At 36.5% G+C, this 18,549-nt stretch overlaps 2 protein-coding genes across 2 annotated transcripts; one reads left to right on the plus strand and one right to left on the minus strand.

Annotated features, from left to right (window-relative positions):
- The first annotated feature begins 6,825 nt into the window (after window positions 1-6,825).
- Window positions 6,826-10,551, plus strand: LOC21403624 (protein root UVB sensitive 1, chloroplastic). The gene is made up of 7 exons (XM_010092576.2): window positions 6,826-7,502; window positions 7,764-8,039; window positions 8,144-8,200; window positions 8,388-8,586; window positions 8,962-9,077; window positions 9,302-9,478; window positions 9,580-10,551. Exons 1-7 carry the CDS (start codon window positions 6,873-6,875, stop codon window positions 9,862-9,864), a joined length of 1,740 nt encoding a protein of 579 aa, XP_010090878.1. The 5' UTR covers window positions 6,826-6,872; the 3' UTR covers window positions 9,865-10,551.
- Window positions 10,552-16,615: 6,064 nt separating this feature from the next.
- LOC21403625 (U-box domain-containing protein 28) lies at window positions 16,616-18,089 on the minus strand. Its single transcript, XM_010092577.2, has one exon. It carries the CDS (start codon window positions 17,970-17,972, stop codon window positions 16,713-16,715), a length of 1,260 nt encoding a protein of 419 aa, XP_010090879.1. The 5' UTR covers window positions 17,973-18,089; the 3' UTR covers window positions 16,616-16,712.
- Between the last annotated feature and the right edge of the window lie 460 nt (window positions 18,090-18,549).

Raw genomic sequence — 18,549 nt, forward strand, 5'->3', positions numbered from 1 at the left:
ATATATATGTGAAAATACCTAATCATCAATATATGTGTATAATGAATACAGTTGTTTAATGGCCGACACAAGGTGTTATTGTCAAGGTGTCAATACCACGCACGTCACAATTATTTAGTTTTTGGAATTTACTAACCATGGATTTATTCTTAATTCTTTCAATATGTGATATTAGCTGGGTCAAATCTTTGTACATAATTGGAATATATCCCCAATGTAATGAAAATTAATCCCATTTGAGTACACAGGCACTAAAAAGCATGCAGAAAAAGGACAAGCGAATACCGAATCACTCATGTGTCCCAACAAATGAACCACATGCATTCAAATTTCTTCCCTTTCATTTTCCCACATGCGTTGTTCTCTCTTTTTTCCTTTATGTTCTTAGCAAACACACAACAACGTGAATAAGTAAAACAGGACAGTGATAAGGGCTAGACGTGTATAAGCATTTACAATTACTAATATTGATAGACAAAAACAAGGTTGGGTTTATGTATGAAATATGTACCATTGATGTAACTGCCGTAATCAATTATATGACAAAATTAATCTCTCACACACGTAACTATACTTGTATTATATTTTCATATCTTTATCAAGGCTCGTACTACTGAGAAACAACCAGTTAATTCTTAGTTAATTTCCAAATTTTAAAAAAGAAAAATAAACAAACAACTTCTTTGAAATATTTGATCATTTATTTGGCTCTAGCTTAATTATGGAAAATTTCTCATCGGGTTTTTTAGGATGGCCAGCCGGGGGCAATATATGCGATCTTAATTATCAAATTATCATGATAGAAAAACTACTGAATGTACGTAATATTTCTATAAACGTAACCATGCACATTCATTATAGTTAAAACATGAATATCTATTAATTAATTATTAGAATCGATTAACTTCCAAATGTCTAATATATTATCTCCAATTAGCTAGTGGAAAAGAAATTACTATCTACCGTGTTTAATTTTCATGTATAAAAGATTGAGGACTCTTAAAAAACTTTCTTACCAAAGACACAAGTCACAAACATATATTGTATGTGTGTGTGTGTATATAGAGAGACCGTCATATGATATATTGAGATTTCCAATCTCAGATTGTTGAGGATTTTCACATTCCAATCTAATAAACGATTGGACGGACATGTATCGTCGCAGGGCCTCTTGGGTTAATCCCCAAGCAGAACAGACTTTAGTAAGTATTTTTATTTTTCATATTAAATTTTTTATACTGAAATAGTGGTTTTATAATACGTATAAACAATTATAATGTCTTATTATGTAGAACATCCTGGAGGAGGAGAGACAAACGCAGAGAACAAAGTCTACTTCAAGCTCGACTAGACCCGCTTTTGACGAGCATGGGGTTTTGGAGCAAGTTCTTGGCATGCGTAGAGGACATAAGATAGGAGTGGGTCCGACGCTCTCCCAAAAGTATTACTCCGGGGCTTCTCCTTCATCTGCTGGTTCATACTCGGACACAACATCATCTGCTCAACCTGACCCACGTGTGAGTCGTTATTTAAAGAAATCGTACCGGGAACAAGTTAAGATTTATGACAATCAGGTGAATGTGTTAGAGTTTGTGGCTAAATTGCAGCCAAACATCCAATTACCTACAATTGATCATCCAGAACCAGTTGACCTAGACGCTTTTCTGCATCCTTCAAATGATGACAATCCTGATGATGATTCAGCTGTTGGCGATGCTGCAAACTTAGACGATTAGTTCCGTTCTATGTACTATTTTATTTTTCACTTTATTTAGACTTTTATATTTTTTTTTAAACATTATATATGCACTTCATGTAGTATTCATAATATATTTTATAAATTTATTTAGATTTACTATTTTTAATATAATTTATATTTCACTTTTAATGTATCTTAATAGTAAATTAAAATTATTAAAAGTTAATTAATTGCCATTTTTTAAAAATTATAAAAAAAAATTAATTTCAGTTTTTTGCGACGACTTTTTTAGATTTGTCGTCGCAAAAAAAATGAGGTTATTTGCGACGACAATTTGAAATGTCGTCGCAAAAAATTATCATATCACGAGAATTTTGCAGCGGTGTATTAGCGACGCCTGTCGTCGCAAAAACATACTGTCGTTGCAAATACGGTTGCGACGACATAGTGTCGTCGCAAAAAAAGTTTTTGCGACTAATTATTTGTGACAATAAATTTGCGACGACACGTCGTTACAAAAATCGTTGTTTGCGACGACATGCGGGTTTTTACGATGACTTTTTGTCGTCGCAAAAACACATTTTTCTTGTAGTGTGATACCAATGTTCGGAGTAGTAGTCACAACACTAGAACCACGGAAATTGCGATAAAATCCACCACTAATATCTTCAAATTGTGAGGAAAAACTATTTCCTCCAAACCCTAATACACCAACACTAGTAGCCAAAAATCCCTGCAATCTCGGCTTATCATCTATGAAAGATTTGGGATTCTTCATAAAACCTTGCCTTGATCATTGAAACCACCATCAAGGCCGCATCCTCGGGACCCACCGGGGATGGCCGGATTATGCTTATGAATCATTGAAGTCATCCGAACCCCAAGTGGTGACCTATTGAAAGTTGATCCCTCCATATAAATTAATAGTGGGAAGGAATGTATGAATAAGGGTAGTAATTAATAATGGCATTGAGGATTCCCAAACGACTCCGAGGGGCGCCGTTTGGCCATTGCACGCTCTTGTTTGTGTGCGTTTTGATGGCCTCCCAATGCTTGGGAAGTCGAGAACGATCTCTTACAAAAGTTGCACGGAAAAACCCTATTTTTAGTTTCTATAGGTTTCTTCTCACATCAAATCTTGCCCGAAGACTCTATGCTCTTGCTGTTGGCATGAGGTGGAGAACTAGGGTTTATAGACTTGAAAAGATTTAGTTCTACTTTTGATCCGCCTACCGATTTCTCGTTTGAAAGCTTCAGATCAAGAAGAAATTCAGAACTCGATTCGGGTTTTTTTAGTGGATGAGGAGGCTGTGATTTTTCTGTCAATTCCATTTGCGTCTTCCTGTGATCTTCGTATGAGGCTGTAAAAGTGCTTGAAGCCTCTGAAGGGCAAGCTTCTAGAGCAATATGGTCTTCCATGGAAGGAAAAAAAAAAAAAAAAAAAAAAAAAAAAAAAAAAAAAAAAAAAACTAATAACACACTAGATTAAATTAGGGGAAAAACAAAACGAAGAGGAAAATATTGTTGGGTTTTGGCAAAAGGTAGAAGAGAGTTGGTTCTCCTTTTATTGGGGTTTTAAACTCAATAATGCATATGATATTGCATGTTTTGAAAGAGATCTCGTTTTGCAACTATTATATCATGAGCAAAAGAATAGTACTGAAACTATGTTTGATTTCGGTTGGCTAGTTACTCTCAATAAAACTACTTCCATATAAACAAACGAAAGGCTGTGGTTAATTGCTTGTGATCAGGGCATCAACGTTAATATTTTCATGGCCATGGAGTCTGAATTTCATTATCATTAGGAAACATGCATGCATTAAAGTGACGATCGAGCAATTAATTAAAAATTTTAACCAATTATGAATGTTATTGAGCAAGTCTATCGATAATTGAAATTGTCATCCTTTGTCGGTTTCTTTGTTGATGAGTTACGTATATTACATATCGCAAGAATATCATAATACATAATAATATCATAATACATAATAATAATAATAATGAAAAAAATGCCTTCGTGTGAACTTCCTATTTAAATATCGACAGTATAAGTAGATACGATGACGAATCATAAGAAATGAACACGTACGATATTTGATATTTCTTTTATATAGGAATTATAAGCTGCAGGCTGGGTTTTTGATTTGTTTGATGTTAATTCCATTTCAAGCTCGCTCTTTTAAACCTTTTAATTGATGACTAAATATGTATGCCAGCTGCCTAATTCTATCAATGTGTGCTAATTATTATCCTAATGTATACATTAACTGTGAAGTAAATATATTTGATGAGTTAATTCCTCAAAGATAAGTAATTGCATGCATGCATGTTGTACTTCTATGATTTTGTTAAAATCTGAAAGTTATCATGTCATCACACGATCCGCCGGTAAGGCTATCAATACATGACTTGCACAAAATCAGTAATCAACCTTATGATCAATATATATAATTACATACATACTAGTTTTTGTACGTGCAATGCACATAAGTGAAGTTTTTGTACCGTAAAATACAAACAATAATAAGAAAAAAAAAAATTGCTTAGAGATTGAAAAAAGAGTATATGATAAGTGAGTTTTGACTCACTTATTTAATGTCCTGAAATTAGATAATTTGTAATATCTTCAAGTTTTTAGGTTGTTTTAATATGGTTGTGAGTGATTCAGGTAAATAAAGAAAAATTGGATCACTTAGAAGAAAAGGAGATGAAAATCAAGAAAATATCAAAAAGAGCCCAATGCAGAGGCGCAGGCGCGTTCTGATGGCGCGCGCCCGCTCGCCCACATCAGGGAAGCCAAGTCAGAATGGGGCGCACGCCCGCGCCGTCCGAAGCTGCACGCCCATGCCCTGGCCCCTTACGCGTGCCCCACTCAAACCAGCGAGCGCCCGCGCTATTTCAGGCGCGCGGCCGCTCGCTCTCAGGCATGTTCTCGCGTGCTGAGGTGGCCTAAAAGCTAAAACCCAAGGGATTTTTGGAGAATTTTAGCTGGGCCCTGAGGGGAGCAGAGGAGTTAGGGTTTGAGGAGAGTAGACAAGACAGAGAAGAAAAAAACCCTAGTTTTTGGGAGAACTAGAGGAGGAAGCTCTTGGAGATTGGAAGCTGCACTACACTGGAGTTTTATTTTTCTTCCTCTTTTCTCCTCTTGTTCTTAACCTAGTATTTCCTTTATTTTTGTGGATTCATAATGTATTTTCATATTTGTTTAATTTTGAATATGTTTGAGTTTACATTGATGGATTGCTAGATTTTTATGCTAGGGGACTTGATGTAACCTTGCTATGATTATGCTATGAATACTTGATGCTATTTGATGTTTTTCATGCCCAAACATTTGTGCTCTTCTTTGCTTAATGCTTTAATCAATTGAAAGATTGATTAGAAGATTTAGATATGTGGATTTAGGCTTGAGAGAGTCACTTGCACATGTTGGGATTTGTTGAACACAACCTAGTGAGTATTGAAATCGGGAGATGAATATGAGCTAGGTAATCACAAATGAATTAGAGCTTAATGAATGCATAATTAACTTAATTAATAGGGATATTAATTAGGTAATTTTTCATATATTTGACTCGGCACTCGAGAGAGGGAGTTGGATATTTTAGGAAATTCATTATTAATGTTCGGCTTGAGGAAAATCAATAGCATTAAAAAAGATTAGAATAACTAGGCAAGGTGAAATCAAGGACCCTAGCTACCTTATCATTAGAGCCCCCTTCGATCATAAAAACTCCTTGCATTGTTTTATTTGCTTATTTAATTAGTTTAGCATTTTCTTTTTGTTTTGTTGATCTCATTTTTATGTTGGACTTGTCTAGATAAAATTAGGTTATTCTAGTTGCAGTACTTAGCTAGATTTTAGGAACACAATCCTCGTGGGACACAACACTCACTCACTACTTTATTACTTGTCGACCTCGTGCACTTACGAGTAGAAAATAGGTGTTATATATTCGCAGCGATCAGTATACATTGAGTGATAGTACGCCTATCCTAACGAATATTGCACACTTAATTACTCCACTATAAAATGTAGAGTTTAAATCTCCACACTCAATATAAATATATATATATATGTATGTATATTATATAATGGGGGAGTATATGTCAATAGTAATTTAAGTTAAACGGTTATGCTTAATTATAGAATATATGAAGCATTCTAAATTATGAAATAACGAAATAAAAAAATAAAGCATTTAAAACTTAAAAAAAGAAGAGAAAAAGGAAAAGAAAAAAAAGTAAATCACCTAAAATTCACCGTTTTGAACCACCATAAGATGAACATAAATTATAGTATAAAATTAAAAAAAATAAAAGAGTTAAAACTTAAAAATGAAAAGAAAACAATAAACCACCTAAAACTCACTATTTTAGACTATCATACTTAGGATAAACAATAGCCACATATCTACTATTTTATGTATTTAGGAGTCGGATTTAAGATTTAACATGTATAGAAAACAAATTAAAGAAATAAAAGAGCTAAATAAAAGGACCAAAAAAGGTGTTAAAAACAAAAGGAAAAAAATAAAAGAGTTAAAAGAAAAAAAAAAAAGAAAGAGCAAAGAAAAAAAAACACGTTAAAATGGTGCGTAAAAAAGACTAAAAAAAAATGAACCGCATAATTTTCATCCATTTTTTATATATTTAGCATTTAAAATTATAATAATGTAAGATTTAAGATTACGATAAAAAACAAAAAAAAATGTTTACATATGATGGTCCATAATCTCCATTATTCACTAACACGTGTCATTTCTTTTATGTTAAGTGTTTAAAAAGAAAAAAATAGGAACTAGAAAAATAGAAAAAAATTAAAAGAAGCAAGAACAAAAACCATTTAGTGTTGCCTTTCAAAAAAAAAATTCTTAAAAAAAGCAAAGAGCCGAAACATCTTGTTTTGGACGACTAAAAAAGCCAAAGTAGACTATGATGACTCTTTTATATATATATATATATATACACACACACACACGCAGATGGAGATATATGATTTCATTTTATTGTAATTGATATATATGGTAGTTTGTCACGTGATGGGCACATGCAGCGTAAGCAAGTATAGTAAAGTAAAAACTCTGGGTAATAGTAATAGACAATAGTAGAGAGTAGAGACAGAGAGAGCTACAAAACGACACACCAAACACACACAAACACAAAAACAATGGAGGGGTGCGCTTGCTGTTGCTCAACGTCGCCGGCATCACCCTTCCTTTCAAAGCCGTCACAGCAACGGCAGTTATCTGGCTTCCACCGTCTAACTCTTCCTCTGAAACCACCAATTCCACTTATCAGACTCAGACTCAGGGCCACGCTTTGTTCCTCCTTTACCGAAGGCGGCGGCGGCGGCGGAGGAGGAGGGAGAAACGGCGGCGGAGGAGGAGGGAGAAACGGCGGCGGTTGGGATGATGATGGTGATGGTGATGGGTCAATTGGGTCCCTTGGAATTCCCACTGGCTCAATTCTGTTGCTGTCGTTGTTCTTCTGCTCCAGATTGGCCAGAGCTCAATCGTTGTCTTCTTCTGTTTGGGAAGTTAAGGGAGGGAAGTGGATTTTGCTTGTTCCGAATGATTTGGACGACACTTTTGTGGTTGATTCTCTATTTCCATCCACATCTTCAACGAGACCAGTTTCTCCTCTGAATTTGTGGTTGGAAAAATGCAGACAACTGGTGATGCGTTTGATGCTTCCAGAAGGCTATCCTGAAAGCGTGACATCTGATTATTTGGATTACTCTCTTTGGAGAGCCGTCCAGGGCGTCGCCAGTCAGATTAGCGCCGTTCTTGCCACTCAGGTGCCCTAGTCAACATTAACATAATAATAACATTTCTCTGCTTTCTTTTTCTTTTTCTTCTTTTTAATTTATTGTATTTAGCCAATCCATTTGTGTTGTTTGCCTATTCTATGAACAAGATTCATTTCAAAAACTAAAAAGAAAAAGAACCCAAAAAAAAAGAAAAAGTCGTTGCAAGAAAGATTGGAACTTGTTTTAGTTAGCGATTCCTTTGCAGCTCACCAACTCAATGAATTCTGATATCAATGTTATGAATGGCAGTCGTTGCTTTATGCTGTTGGATTGGGAAAAGGAGCAATTCCCACGGCGGCGGCCCTCAATTGGGTGCTCAAGGATGGAATCGGTTATCTTAGCAAAATAATGCTCTCCAAATACGGACGCCATTTTGATGTCAATCCCAAGGGATGGAGGCTCTTCGCTGATCTTTTGGAAAATGCCGCCTTCGGATTCGAAATGCTCACTCCTGCCTTTCCTCATCTTTTTGTTCCGATCGGCGCTGTTGCCGGGGCCGGCCGCTCTGCTGCTACATTAATCCAGGTTGGTGGTTACTCACTTGTACATTGTGTGTTTATTTTGGGAAACTGGATCATGTTCTTAGGAAATAGGATTTTTGTTGAAAATTTGAATTCACTATTTGCAAGGCTGCTACCAGAAGTTGCTTCTTTGCTGGCTTTGCTGCTCAAAGGAACTTTGCTGAGGTCGAATCTTCTTCTTCTTTTTTTTTTTGATTTCTCAATTAATGATATCGATTGTGCGGATTTATAGTATATAGAGGCAATCCAGTTCTATGGAATGACTGGTCATATTGTTGAATTTAGTTAGTATTCTTGTAACTAGGGTGGTTCTTGTTAGTTTCCTCTCTGATTGTAATAATATGAGCTGTAGGTGATTGCTAAGGGAGAAGCTCAAGGAATGGTGAGCAAGTCTATCGGTATCGCTATGGGTATAGGATTGGCTAACTGCATTGGCACCTCTACACCGCTCGCCCTTGCTTCTTTTAGTGTGGTCACTTTTATTCACATGTACTGCAATCTCAAGTCATATCAGTCCATTCAATTAAGGACTCTAAACCCTTACCGTGCAAGTATGTTCCCATCTATCTCTCTCTAGGTTTTTGTCCCATGGAAGTTTCTGTTGTCGTATTTTTTATCTATCTTGTTTCAGTTGGTTTCTACCCTTTAGAAAGCGTTAGTAATTGGGTTGCATAGTGTGACATTAAAAAATGAGAGTATTCAAACGTTGAGCCATAATAGATGCACGTAAGTGACTTATTTGGAATTCAACAGAGTCTTAGACGTTTGTGGCATGGCAAACTATTGAATTATTAAATCTTGGTTAAACCATCATGGACATCTTAGGTGCGTTGTAGTTTTGCATAGGAAAACATTTGCTTCAGGTACGATTTTGCCATCATCATCTTGGTACCCGTTTTTTATTGTAGTTATTGCTGTTTTAACAGGTTTAGTTTTCAGTGAATATCTCCTTAGCGGGCAAGCGCCTCCAATCAAAGAGGTCAATGATGAGGACCCGCTCTTTCCAGCCGTACCAGTTCTAAATGTGAAACCAGTGAACAAAGTACGCTACTTTTCCTTCATCTATATATATTTTTAACTGTTGATCTATTGCGGGGATGAGTGACAAGACTTCAAAATTCAAACTTTTAAGAGTTTCTTGTGAGAGGGTATGTGGTGGAAGGTTTTACCCTTGCAGGTCGGTTTTCAGGAGATAAGGATTGACATTTGCCGTTGAAGTGATCTGTTTGTATGCATCCTGATTTATATACGAACATCTGTCTGTAGGAACAACCAGCTGTACTATCTGCAGAAGCAAAGGTTGCAGCAGCTGAAATCGATAACCGTTTACTGCTGGGATCTAAGCTTAGTGATGTCGTCAACAACCACAAGGATGTGCTAGCACTTTTCGATCTCTATAGGAATGAGGGCTATATTTTGACTGAACACAACGGAAGATTCTGTGTGAGTATCAGTTTTCTGTCCGCATCTCTTTGTAGCAAATGAGCGGAAACTGATGAATAGATTGTTGTTGTTTGTGGATTTGAATGTTGGCATGAAAACAGGTGGTGCTTAAAGAAACTTGCTCACCACATGACATGCTCAAGGCAATGTTCCACGTCAATTATCTGTACTGGTTAGAGAAAAATGCAGGAATTGATGGAGCAAGTCCTTATCTTGACTCCAAACCAGGGGGCAGACTGCAAATATCTCTAGACTATGTGGAAAGGGAGTTCAACCATGTCAAAATCGACGGAGAATCAGCGGGTTGGGCCACAGATGGGCTCATTGCAAGGCCTTTACCCAATAGGATCCGTCCAGGTTTTGTGGCATCCCCAAATTCCACATAGCTGGCCTGATAGATGTAGGCAAATTAGAAGGCATTCTTGGATTCTAAACCATTGAAAACATTTTGGCAAACACCGTACTCTGCAGGTTTTGACAACAGCATACAAGTTCGATGTCACGCGACGCGGTGACGGTGGCGAGATGAAATCCGTCTGACATTCATCCTTAACGTCCCCATAATTATAATTTTGTAACTTGACATTCATCCTACCGTCTTCTTTGCATCTGCATTCTTCCCCGCCTTTGATTGACGCATCTATTCGTGGGTAATTTGTTTAGTCTAGGCCCACACATTAAGGGTAAGAAGTATTTGAGTATAAATACTATATTTATCGTCCACATAATCCGCTAATCTAGATATAGGGGGCAAAATCAGGAGGGAAAAAACTAGCAATACGGGAATAGCATGAAATATGCCATATTGAGTTTGGGAATATTGGTTAAAAACAGTGGCTTTTATGTATTTGTTATTATTATTATTATTATAGATGCTTAATGGGTATGTTACAGATAGGAAACTTTTTATTCTTTCTTCAATAACGTTTGTAAGAACCCAATTGCGTTTGTGTTATTATGTAATGAAGAAAGAACAATATGGTGACTGTCCATGACGAAAGGGAGGCTCAGAAGGCTTGGGCGATTTGGGCTCAAAGTGGCCCAAGGAATGGGTTCAAAGTGGCAGCTAAATTATTATTATTTTTTTCTTTCATTTAAAAAAAAAAAGAGAGAGTAGAAGGTTATTTTTCTTTTTCTGGTCATATCATGAATTTGTTGGAAACTTAGAGATGACTATATATCTGTTTGTACGTATAAAATAAAAGATATTGGTATAATAAATAAAGCTATAAAGAAGAGGAAGAGCGAAGCAGAGTGAGCGCTCAGAGTTACTGAGATTTTAATTAAATGATCGTATTTATTGGTTTTGCAGCAAATTAAATTCACAGTCCCACACGTAAAATTTTCTACTTCTCTTCGTAGCCTAATCATAAGGTCCTACCTACTGAGAATCTACAACTGACAAGAAGAAGAAGAATAATAATTAACAAAAATGACATTTATTTTGAGAGGAAAAGTTATTCCCGTCCGATAAAAACTCATCACTCACAAAAAAAATCATCTTATTAAGATGGGTTTCACCTATAAACTTAATGAGAGCTACTCGATTTGTATAGAAGTGCTCAAGAACTAATAGGAGTTGGAGAAATTCTATTTGTAGAGGACCGTACGGATTTCGTGCTCTAAGCGCCTATTCACTACGATAGAATTCTCCGATATACTTTTTCAGTTTTACATCATTTTAGTTACAATTAGTATAAATAATATGGAGTAAGTCGAAAATCTGAGTATGATGCAAAAAGAAAAGAAAACGAAAGTGTGGTAATGCCTCAGCTAACGCGTCGTCTGGTAGGGTGGATGCCTCAAAAAATAGGCTTGATCAAACACGAAAGTTGATCAGCAATTGATATAGATAAATTCGCTTTAGAATGCATAGTCTTAAGGCCGGGCACGTTTGGAAGTGCTCCTTAAAAACTGTTTTTTACTTTCTCGGTTTAAAAGTTGTTTATGAAAGTGTTTAAATGATATGTCCGAAGTGATTTGACTTTTCAAAAAAAAATTTTAGTCAAAATCAGAAATTGTTACTTTTAAAAAAATAACTTCTACATGGACTTTGAAACTTATGTTTAATTAAAACATTATAAATTTACTTCCAACACTTTTATTGCTTACTAAAAAATTTAAAAATCATTTTGATCCATTAAGCTCTTTATTTTAAATAGTTATTGAAAAGTCACAGCTTTTGCTTCTCTTTTTCTACTGGTTAAAAGCAAAAGCAAAAGCTCTGCCAAATGGATCGTAATTGTCTTTAAAAAGTTATTTTTGGCCTAAAAGTTGTGTTTTTAAGCTGTTTGGATGGACAATAGTAAAGTGGTATTGGCTTTTAAACTCTTTTAGAACAAGCCACCTCCTAGGTTCTTATGAAAAGCTTTTTTAGTTACCTTTTTAACCTTTTATTTGTAAACAACAAATTAAAAATTCCATCAATATCATTTTATTACATTACTTTCTGTAATAATAAGAGCTTTTGACTTATGAATAGTGTTAGGGACACCAATTTGAATCTCAACTATTGTGTATCAATTAACGTGGTATGTGAGTTATCATTTTTTATTAGTAGATGCAATCTCTTATTATTAAATGTGGTAATGTTTTAAACACTCACCGATATTAAAATAACTCATATGCTACATCAGTTGGTATACAAAAATTGAGATTTGAGTTGGTGTCCTTAGCATTATTCTTGACTTATTTACCAAATATGTTCAAAAGCTCTTTTTCATGCACTATCTAAACAGTTATCAAAAAGTTCTGACTTATGCTTTTATTCTTCTACTACTAAAAAGTAAAAGCACAAACTCTCCCAATCGAGCCTTTAGATTTTTACACTTCACACTTAATTAATATCATTTAGTCAAAGAATATATTAATCAAAAGGATACTAATTAAGAGTAAAAAATAAAAATCTTAAAATGATATTTAAGGGTGAGTTCAAATGTTGGAACAAAGCATTATTGGTAAAAAAAAATAAAAAATAAAAGGGGTGACTGTTGGTGGTGATTTCTCAACATCGACAACCCCCCTCCCCCCCTAATTTCTATCTTCATGGTCGCTCTCTGCATTGCATTGGGGGCATGAAGATGTTACTAAACTCCGTGACACAACAAAATGGATAGACCGAAATTTTATTAACCTAACCTAGACAGATGATTATCAAATCCACCTAAAAGAACCTCACAAAGAGGAAAAACCCCTAAATTAGAGAGAAAACACAAGTCTAGTATTCAATTGTCAATTATCAAAGTCCCCTAATACAATTATTAATGCTTCGTTCACTTTGCAGATTCAAATTTTCAATTCGAGCTGAGATGTGACATTTTCTAAGAGCTTTTTACTGTTGCAGAAAAAGTTAGATGTGATATTTTCTAAGAGCTTTTTACTGTAGAAACCTAAAACTAAAAACTCAAATCGGTGAAATGAACAAGGCCTAAGTGGCTATTTATAGCTCACATAGAAAACGATAACAAAATAACAACTACGATAAACGACTACTAATAGCAAAACTAAAGCTAAATAAAAAAACTAGAACAAATGACAATAAAATATAAAAACTACTGATAATAGCTAAATCTCCCTACATCATCCCGGCACTCGATTCATAGTTTTGAGAATAAAGAATTAATAGCAGTAGTGTCAGCAACAAAGTAGGGTTTATTTTATGAGAAGAATTCGTTTGCGTGTGAGTCTACTATCATTGATGTAGTATTATGTAAGCAATTAGTTAATAAGGAAATTCCTAGCTTCATATTCCAATCCTCTTAGAACTTGGTCTCGATGGAGTTTATTATCTCAATCTTTGAGACAACATTTGAGCATGTCGATTTCGTATCAACTCGTCAAAGATTTCGAGGTCGATCATTGAATTAGAGAGCCTCAAATTCAATTTGAACTTGAAGAAGGGCGAGAACAAAGAACAATAATTGGTAAACGACATGTGTGTGCATAATGGATGATGGACATATTGGGATGCAGCAGAACAGAAGCATGCAGCTTTCATGTGACTAGTATTTGGCTCCGCTTGCCCTTTGTCTTTTTATTTCTTTTTCTACAGTCTTAACACAGACAAAAGTGAATAATGAATGAATTGAGTTTTGTCATTGAAATTGGAGGAGGGCATGGGATGGCCCAGTTGGATGTAAAATATTCTTTAGTTAATTAACACATAGACATTGACTACTTTTTGGCTTATGTCTAAATCACTCAATTAATGTCTCTATAGATAACAAACACTAACAAATCAGCCAGGTTCCTTCTTCTTCTATATACAATCAGATTCATTTTCATTTCATGCTCACCAGACTGGATATGAATCAGTCATTTCCATACACACTCCCTACTTATAATCCTATATTTCACTTGAATATATACCATGTTATTCAAAATCACTCTTTCAATTCAATCTTTACGAATTTCGTCTTCACTCTTCACTCTTCACGAGGTGGCAAATATATATACTAATGGGAACAAGACACGCACACATATATCAAACAGGAGTTGCTTCATCTGCGAATATATAAAAGAGATAACGAGTGAACGCACATTAATAATTAGATAGCAAACACGGACGTCACTACTGTTTCCCCCTTTTATTTCACGAGAGAAAAAGGCAGATGGCAAATACGTGTTATTAACAAGACATCCAAAAGGAAACGTTAACGACAAAACTTAGTTGGAGTTGCACACTCTACACTCCTTTTTTTTTCTTTTTTTTTTTTTGTTTGGGTCAAGGTCAAGGTCAAGGTCTCAATTAATATTATTTCAAATAAAAAAAAAGGTTTTCACTTAATATTTAAAAAACATTTGAAGAAAAACAGGAAAACTAATGATAAAAGGAAAGAGTTGTATTTGAGTTTGAGAATTGAGATACAAAAAGCAAAGCAACAAAGAGAAGAGAAGAGATGAATAAATTCTAAAAATGAGTTGTCGAAATGCATAATAAATTGGTTCACAGAGCTGAAAAGAGTTAGTGCACCCACTGACAAAGTACCAGAGTAACCAAGAAAATAAAATGACATATATTACCCCCCACAAAAGAATAAATAAATAAATTTAAAAAAAAAAAAAACACTCCACAACCAAACAACTAACAATTTGCATCCTCTTCACTTCTCCCAATAATCATTATGCCACATCCCTCTTCAATTCGAATGCAATTGCAAGAGGAGAAAGAATGGAGAGAGAGAGGGAGGGGCATTTGCAGAGATTGAGCAAGATAGAGGTGAAAGGAGGTTTTTCTTTTCAGTTTTGAAAAAATAGAGCGATTGAAAATCAGATCTGGGTTTCAATTAACTCAAACAACAAGATCGGAACTGAGAAATTCTGGGGCTCGATCGGGATCTCAATTTACAATTTCTCCTACAACCAAACAATCAAGATACGAAATCAAGAGTCATATACCTGCAACGCCAAAGAAACTAGAAACGAACTAGCCAAACAAAAGAAAATTAGCAAAAAGTAAACTTTGTTGAGAAAAGTAAGAGGGGATGGGTTGAGATCAGAAGACCTTTTTTTTTTTTTTTTTTAATAATTTTTACTTGTTGAAGAAAAACTCTGTGGGTTTGCTCAAGAAGAACGCTGAAGGCTCTCTCACATCACAAACAATGAAAAATACTCCTCCGCATCTAAGCTTATTGTAACATGAATGCACCTGATTTTTTTTTTTACCTTTCGATGAAATCTAACGTAGTTGTTTTCTTTTTTTTTTTAGAAGTCCAAGTTTGCTACTTTTTACTAAAACGCCCCAATTCCATTAAAAATTTAACAAAAGGGGAAATTTTGCAAGAGTTATGAAATTTAAGAGAAACACATGTTACAAATTGAAGTTTAAGGGACATTTTGTGACAAATGCCATAATTCAAAGGGAACCGTATAATTTGTCCTAATTAATAATATATAGTTACTTGGAATAAAAAAAGATTAAAGATTGGAGGTGGGGGTTATAGAAAACTTAAAAATTAATGATAATGATAATGGTGGGTGCATTCTCAAGGGCCTATCTTTCTAGTTTGGTTATTATAATTAATTAAGTAACTAATGGTTATAGGGATTGGAGGAGTGGTCAAACTTGTATGATCTTTCTCTGCTTTTAGCACATTTCTTTATCGATTGGGATTCCAATCTTTTTCGCTTCCTTCCTGCTATCAAACAAAGTTTCGTCTCTTAAATCAAACAAAACAAAACAAAGCAAAGAAAAGAATATTAACATCACACTCAGCAATGCAATTGCAACAATTTCAGCAATTTCGGCACCTTGTCTCTCTTTGCCACATTTCTTTTGCCTATTTTTCTTCCTTCTTTTCATTTATCTCTCTAGTCCCTAGTATTAGTATCTAGTTTAAATATCTTCTTAATTAGAATTAGGGGCCTTTAATTGTCTAATAAACAACAACAGACGACTATTCTATAATTAATATTTGTTTGCAATCCCAAATCAATTCGTGATCAGCGTGTTTAGCTTAGGCTCGTCTAAGAATTTGGGGGAAAAAAAAAAAAAAAAAAAAAAAAAAAAAAAAAAAAAAAAAAAAAAAAAGTAAAACGGCAAAATCTAGACAGTGGATTCTCTTCAGTCTTCTCTTTATCTTTATCTTTATTGAATGGGCTTGGCCCAGCCAGTCAGCCACACAAACTCAGAAGAAGAATGAAGACAAAATCAAATTATTGCTGCACATTACAGAAAGAATACAGAAGCACTCGCACCACTACATACCAATTACAAATTACAAATTACAAACTACAAACTACAAATTACAAATTACAAAATTACAATACAATACGCCATGGCTTGTATCACCGTACCTTCCCTTCCAACAAATAAAGTAGAGTAATTTTTTTCATTTTTTTTTTCCCCTTTTCTCTTAAACTCCGCAGAACCGAAGACTAACTTATTTTTGCTTCAAGTAATACACAAGAAAGAATACGAATTTAATAGGATTTGTGACCTGGCTTGGGAAAGAGAAAATTTTTAATCAAGCCATTGATTGATAACTTGGTTCTTAAGAAGGAACTATACAGAAATCAAAATGAGATCAAACCACAAACAAAATGAAAAATGAAAAATCCAATAATATGTACAGGAAAGTGTAAAGTTTAAAAAGAAGAGCTATAGTCATAAAAATGAAAAATGAAATGAATTTGTCCTTTGTTGTTGTTGTTGTATTTGTTCACTAACAAGTAACAAAATTTGGTTTTTGTTTTTGATGATTTACAAGAGCTTAGGAAGAGAGTTGAGAACAATTTAGAAAGGCGTGATATGAGTAGTGTTGGTGTCATAAGAGGAAATGAAGGATGTTGAATTGGAGGAGGTGAGGCGGAATATCTTAAGCAAATCGGCCGACATTTGTCTGACAGCGGGCGAGCAATTTGTCTGCATCAGAAGTAGAATTTTGGTGACGCCGTTGGCCTTCACCACCGCCTCCTGAGCCGCCCTGTTCCGGTGGACATAGCACACGCCCCAAAGCACTGTCACGGCGTGCTCCGTCGCCGCACTCGACACCTTCATAAGCCTCTGCACTACTCTATCCACCACGCATTCACGCTCTGATCCGCAGATCTCCGAAACCCCTTCCTTCACCGACGAAACCCTCTCAAGCAGCCTCAGCACTCTCTCCGTCATCGACACGCTCAGATTCTGCTCTTCAAGACATTTCCCCAGCGACTTCACCGCTCCTAGATTCACCAGCTTCACCTTCACTCTTCTCGCCATTGATACTGCGATCAAGCACGACAATCCGGCTTCCATTAGGCTCCGATCCTTCTCCGGACTTATTAATTTCAGCAATTCCTGCAGAACCTCTTCCTTCTCCGCGATTATCAGCTTCGACTCCGCGTCTACCGCGATTGCTTCCAAAATCCTAGCCGATCCGATTCTCGATTCCACGCTACCTCTCTGCAGAACGCGGACGAGAGACCGCAGGCAGTGGCTCTGCTTCAGCATGGACGTCGCGAGCTTCTCCGTGTCTGCAATCTCGCTGCGGATCATGTCCAGAGCCCGGACCGCCAGCTCCGCCAAATCGAGGCTTCTGGAAGCTCCGTCACCGGCATTGGCGAGTAATTCGACCAGCGTCGGGACGAAGCCGTCGGCTCCGGTGAGGAATCTCCGGTTCTCGTCGGAGTCCCTGGCGAAGCAGACGATCTTCGAGAGAGAGTCGAAGGAGGAGTCCGAGTGGCGGTCGAGGCGGCGAATGAGGCCGAGGACTTGGTCCTGAGAGAGGAGTGGCTTCGGAGGAGAGGACTCGGGCGAGTCGACACGGCGTTGGACCGAGTCGGACCAGATCTGGATGAGTCGGTGGAGAGTGCGGTTGGGGACGAACTCCTTGGTGTGGAGGACCTGCATGGTGGCGGGGCAGGTGTTGTTGCCGTCGTCGAGCCATCTCTGGATGCTTGAGCGGTCGTAGGTTACTCCGGTGCACAGGCTCACAGGGGATTTCATGACGTCAAGAGAAATCGGGCACCTGAAGAAGCTGGGGACCGTGATGTACAGGTCGTCCCTCACCATCTTCGCTGCGGTTAGCTGTCTGTTTGGAGGGCGAGAAAGCTGGACGGGAAACTGAGAGAAATGAGAAAGAAACAGGATAAATGGATTGTTCAGTCAGGAGAGGAGATGAAGAAGACAACAGAGTGGTGCGTTTAAAGCGGAAAGAGGAAGGGGCAACAAAAAATAAATGAAAAAAGAGTCAAAGGTACGCTGACGTCAGCTTTTTACTTTTTTTCCCCTGATTTATACATTAATCATCCGTATTTGTTTAAACTGTTTTGCTTTAAAATAATAAATAATATTCTGTGGCTTTGGTTACTGGTCAAATGAGGACCAGTTTGCGTAGCTGTTTCCCGCGTATTGTTACGTATAATATGCTTACGAGCTCTCCCGTTGGATTGTTCGTGGAGCTGGAGTTTTTTGGCCGTAGTGAGAGCGGACGGCTGGGATTAAGAAAGGGTTACACGTGGGGTCGAAGTTAAAAAGGCCGTATAATGAGGGGAAGGAGAACGTGGGGGTGCTGGGACCACTCAGCAATGAATTGAGTTGAGGTCCTTGAGGAGACTTTTTTTTTTTTTTTACCCTTAATTTTGTCTTT

Source organism: Morus notabilis, unplaced genomic scaffold (assembly GCF_000414095.1).
Source record: "Morus notabilis unplaced genomic scaffold, ASM41409v2 Scaffold698, whole genome shotgun sequence".
Taxonomy (NCBI): domain Eukaryota; kingdom Viridiplantae; phylum Streptophyta; class Magnoliopsida; order Rosales; family Moraceae; genus Morus; species Morus notabilis.

What these genes read in the sequence shown, in the direction of transcription:
- LOC21403624 (XM_010092576.2), top strand. Translation starts at nt 6,873, where the DNA reads ATGGAGGGGTGCGCTTGCTGTTGCTCAACGTCGCCGGCATCACCCTTC. An exon ending in CTCAAAGGAACTTTGCTGAG is followed by an intron (nt 8,201 to 8,387) that starts GTCGAATCTTCT and finishes TATGAGCTGTAG; the next exon opens with GTGATTGCTAAGGGAGAAGC. An exon ending in ATGTGAAACCAGTGAACAAA is followed by an intron (nt 9,078 to 9,301) that starts GTACGCTACTTT and finishes ATCTGTCTGTAG; the next exon opens with GAACAACCAGCTGTACTATC.
- LOC21403625 (XM_010092577.2), bottom strand. Translation starts at nt 17,972, where the DNA reads ATGGTGAGGGACGACCTGTACATCACGGTCCCCAGCTTCTTCAGGTGC.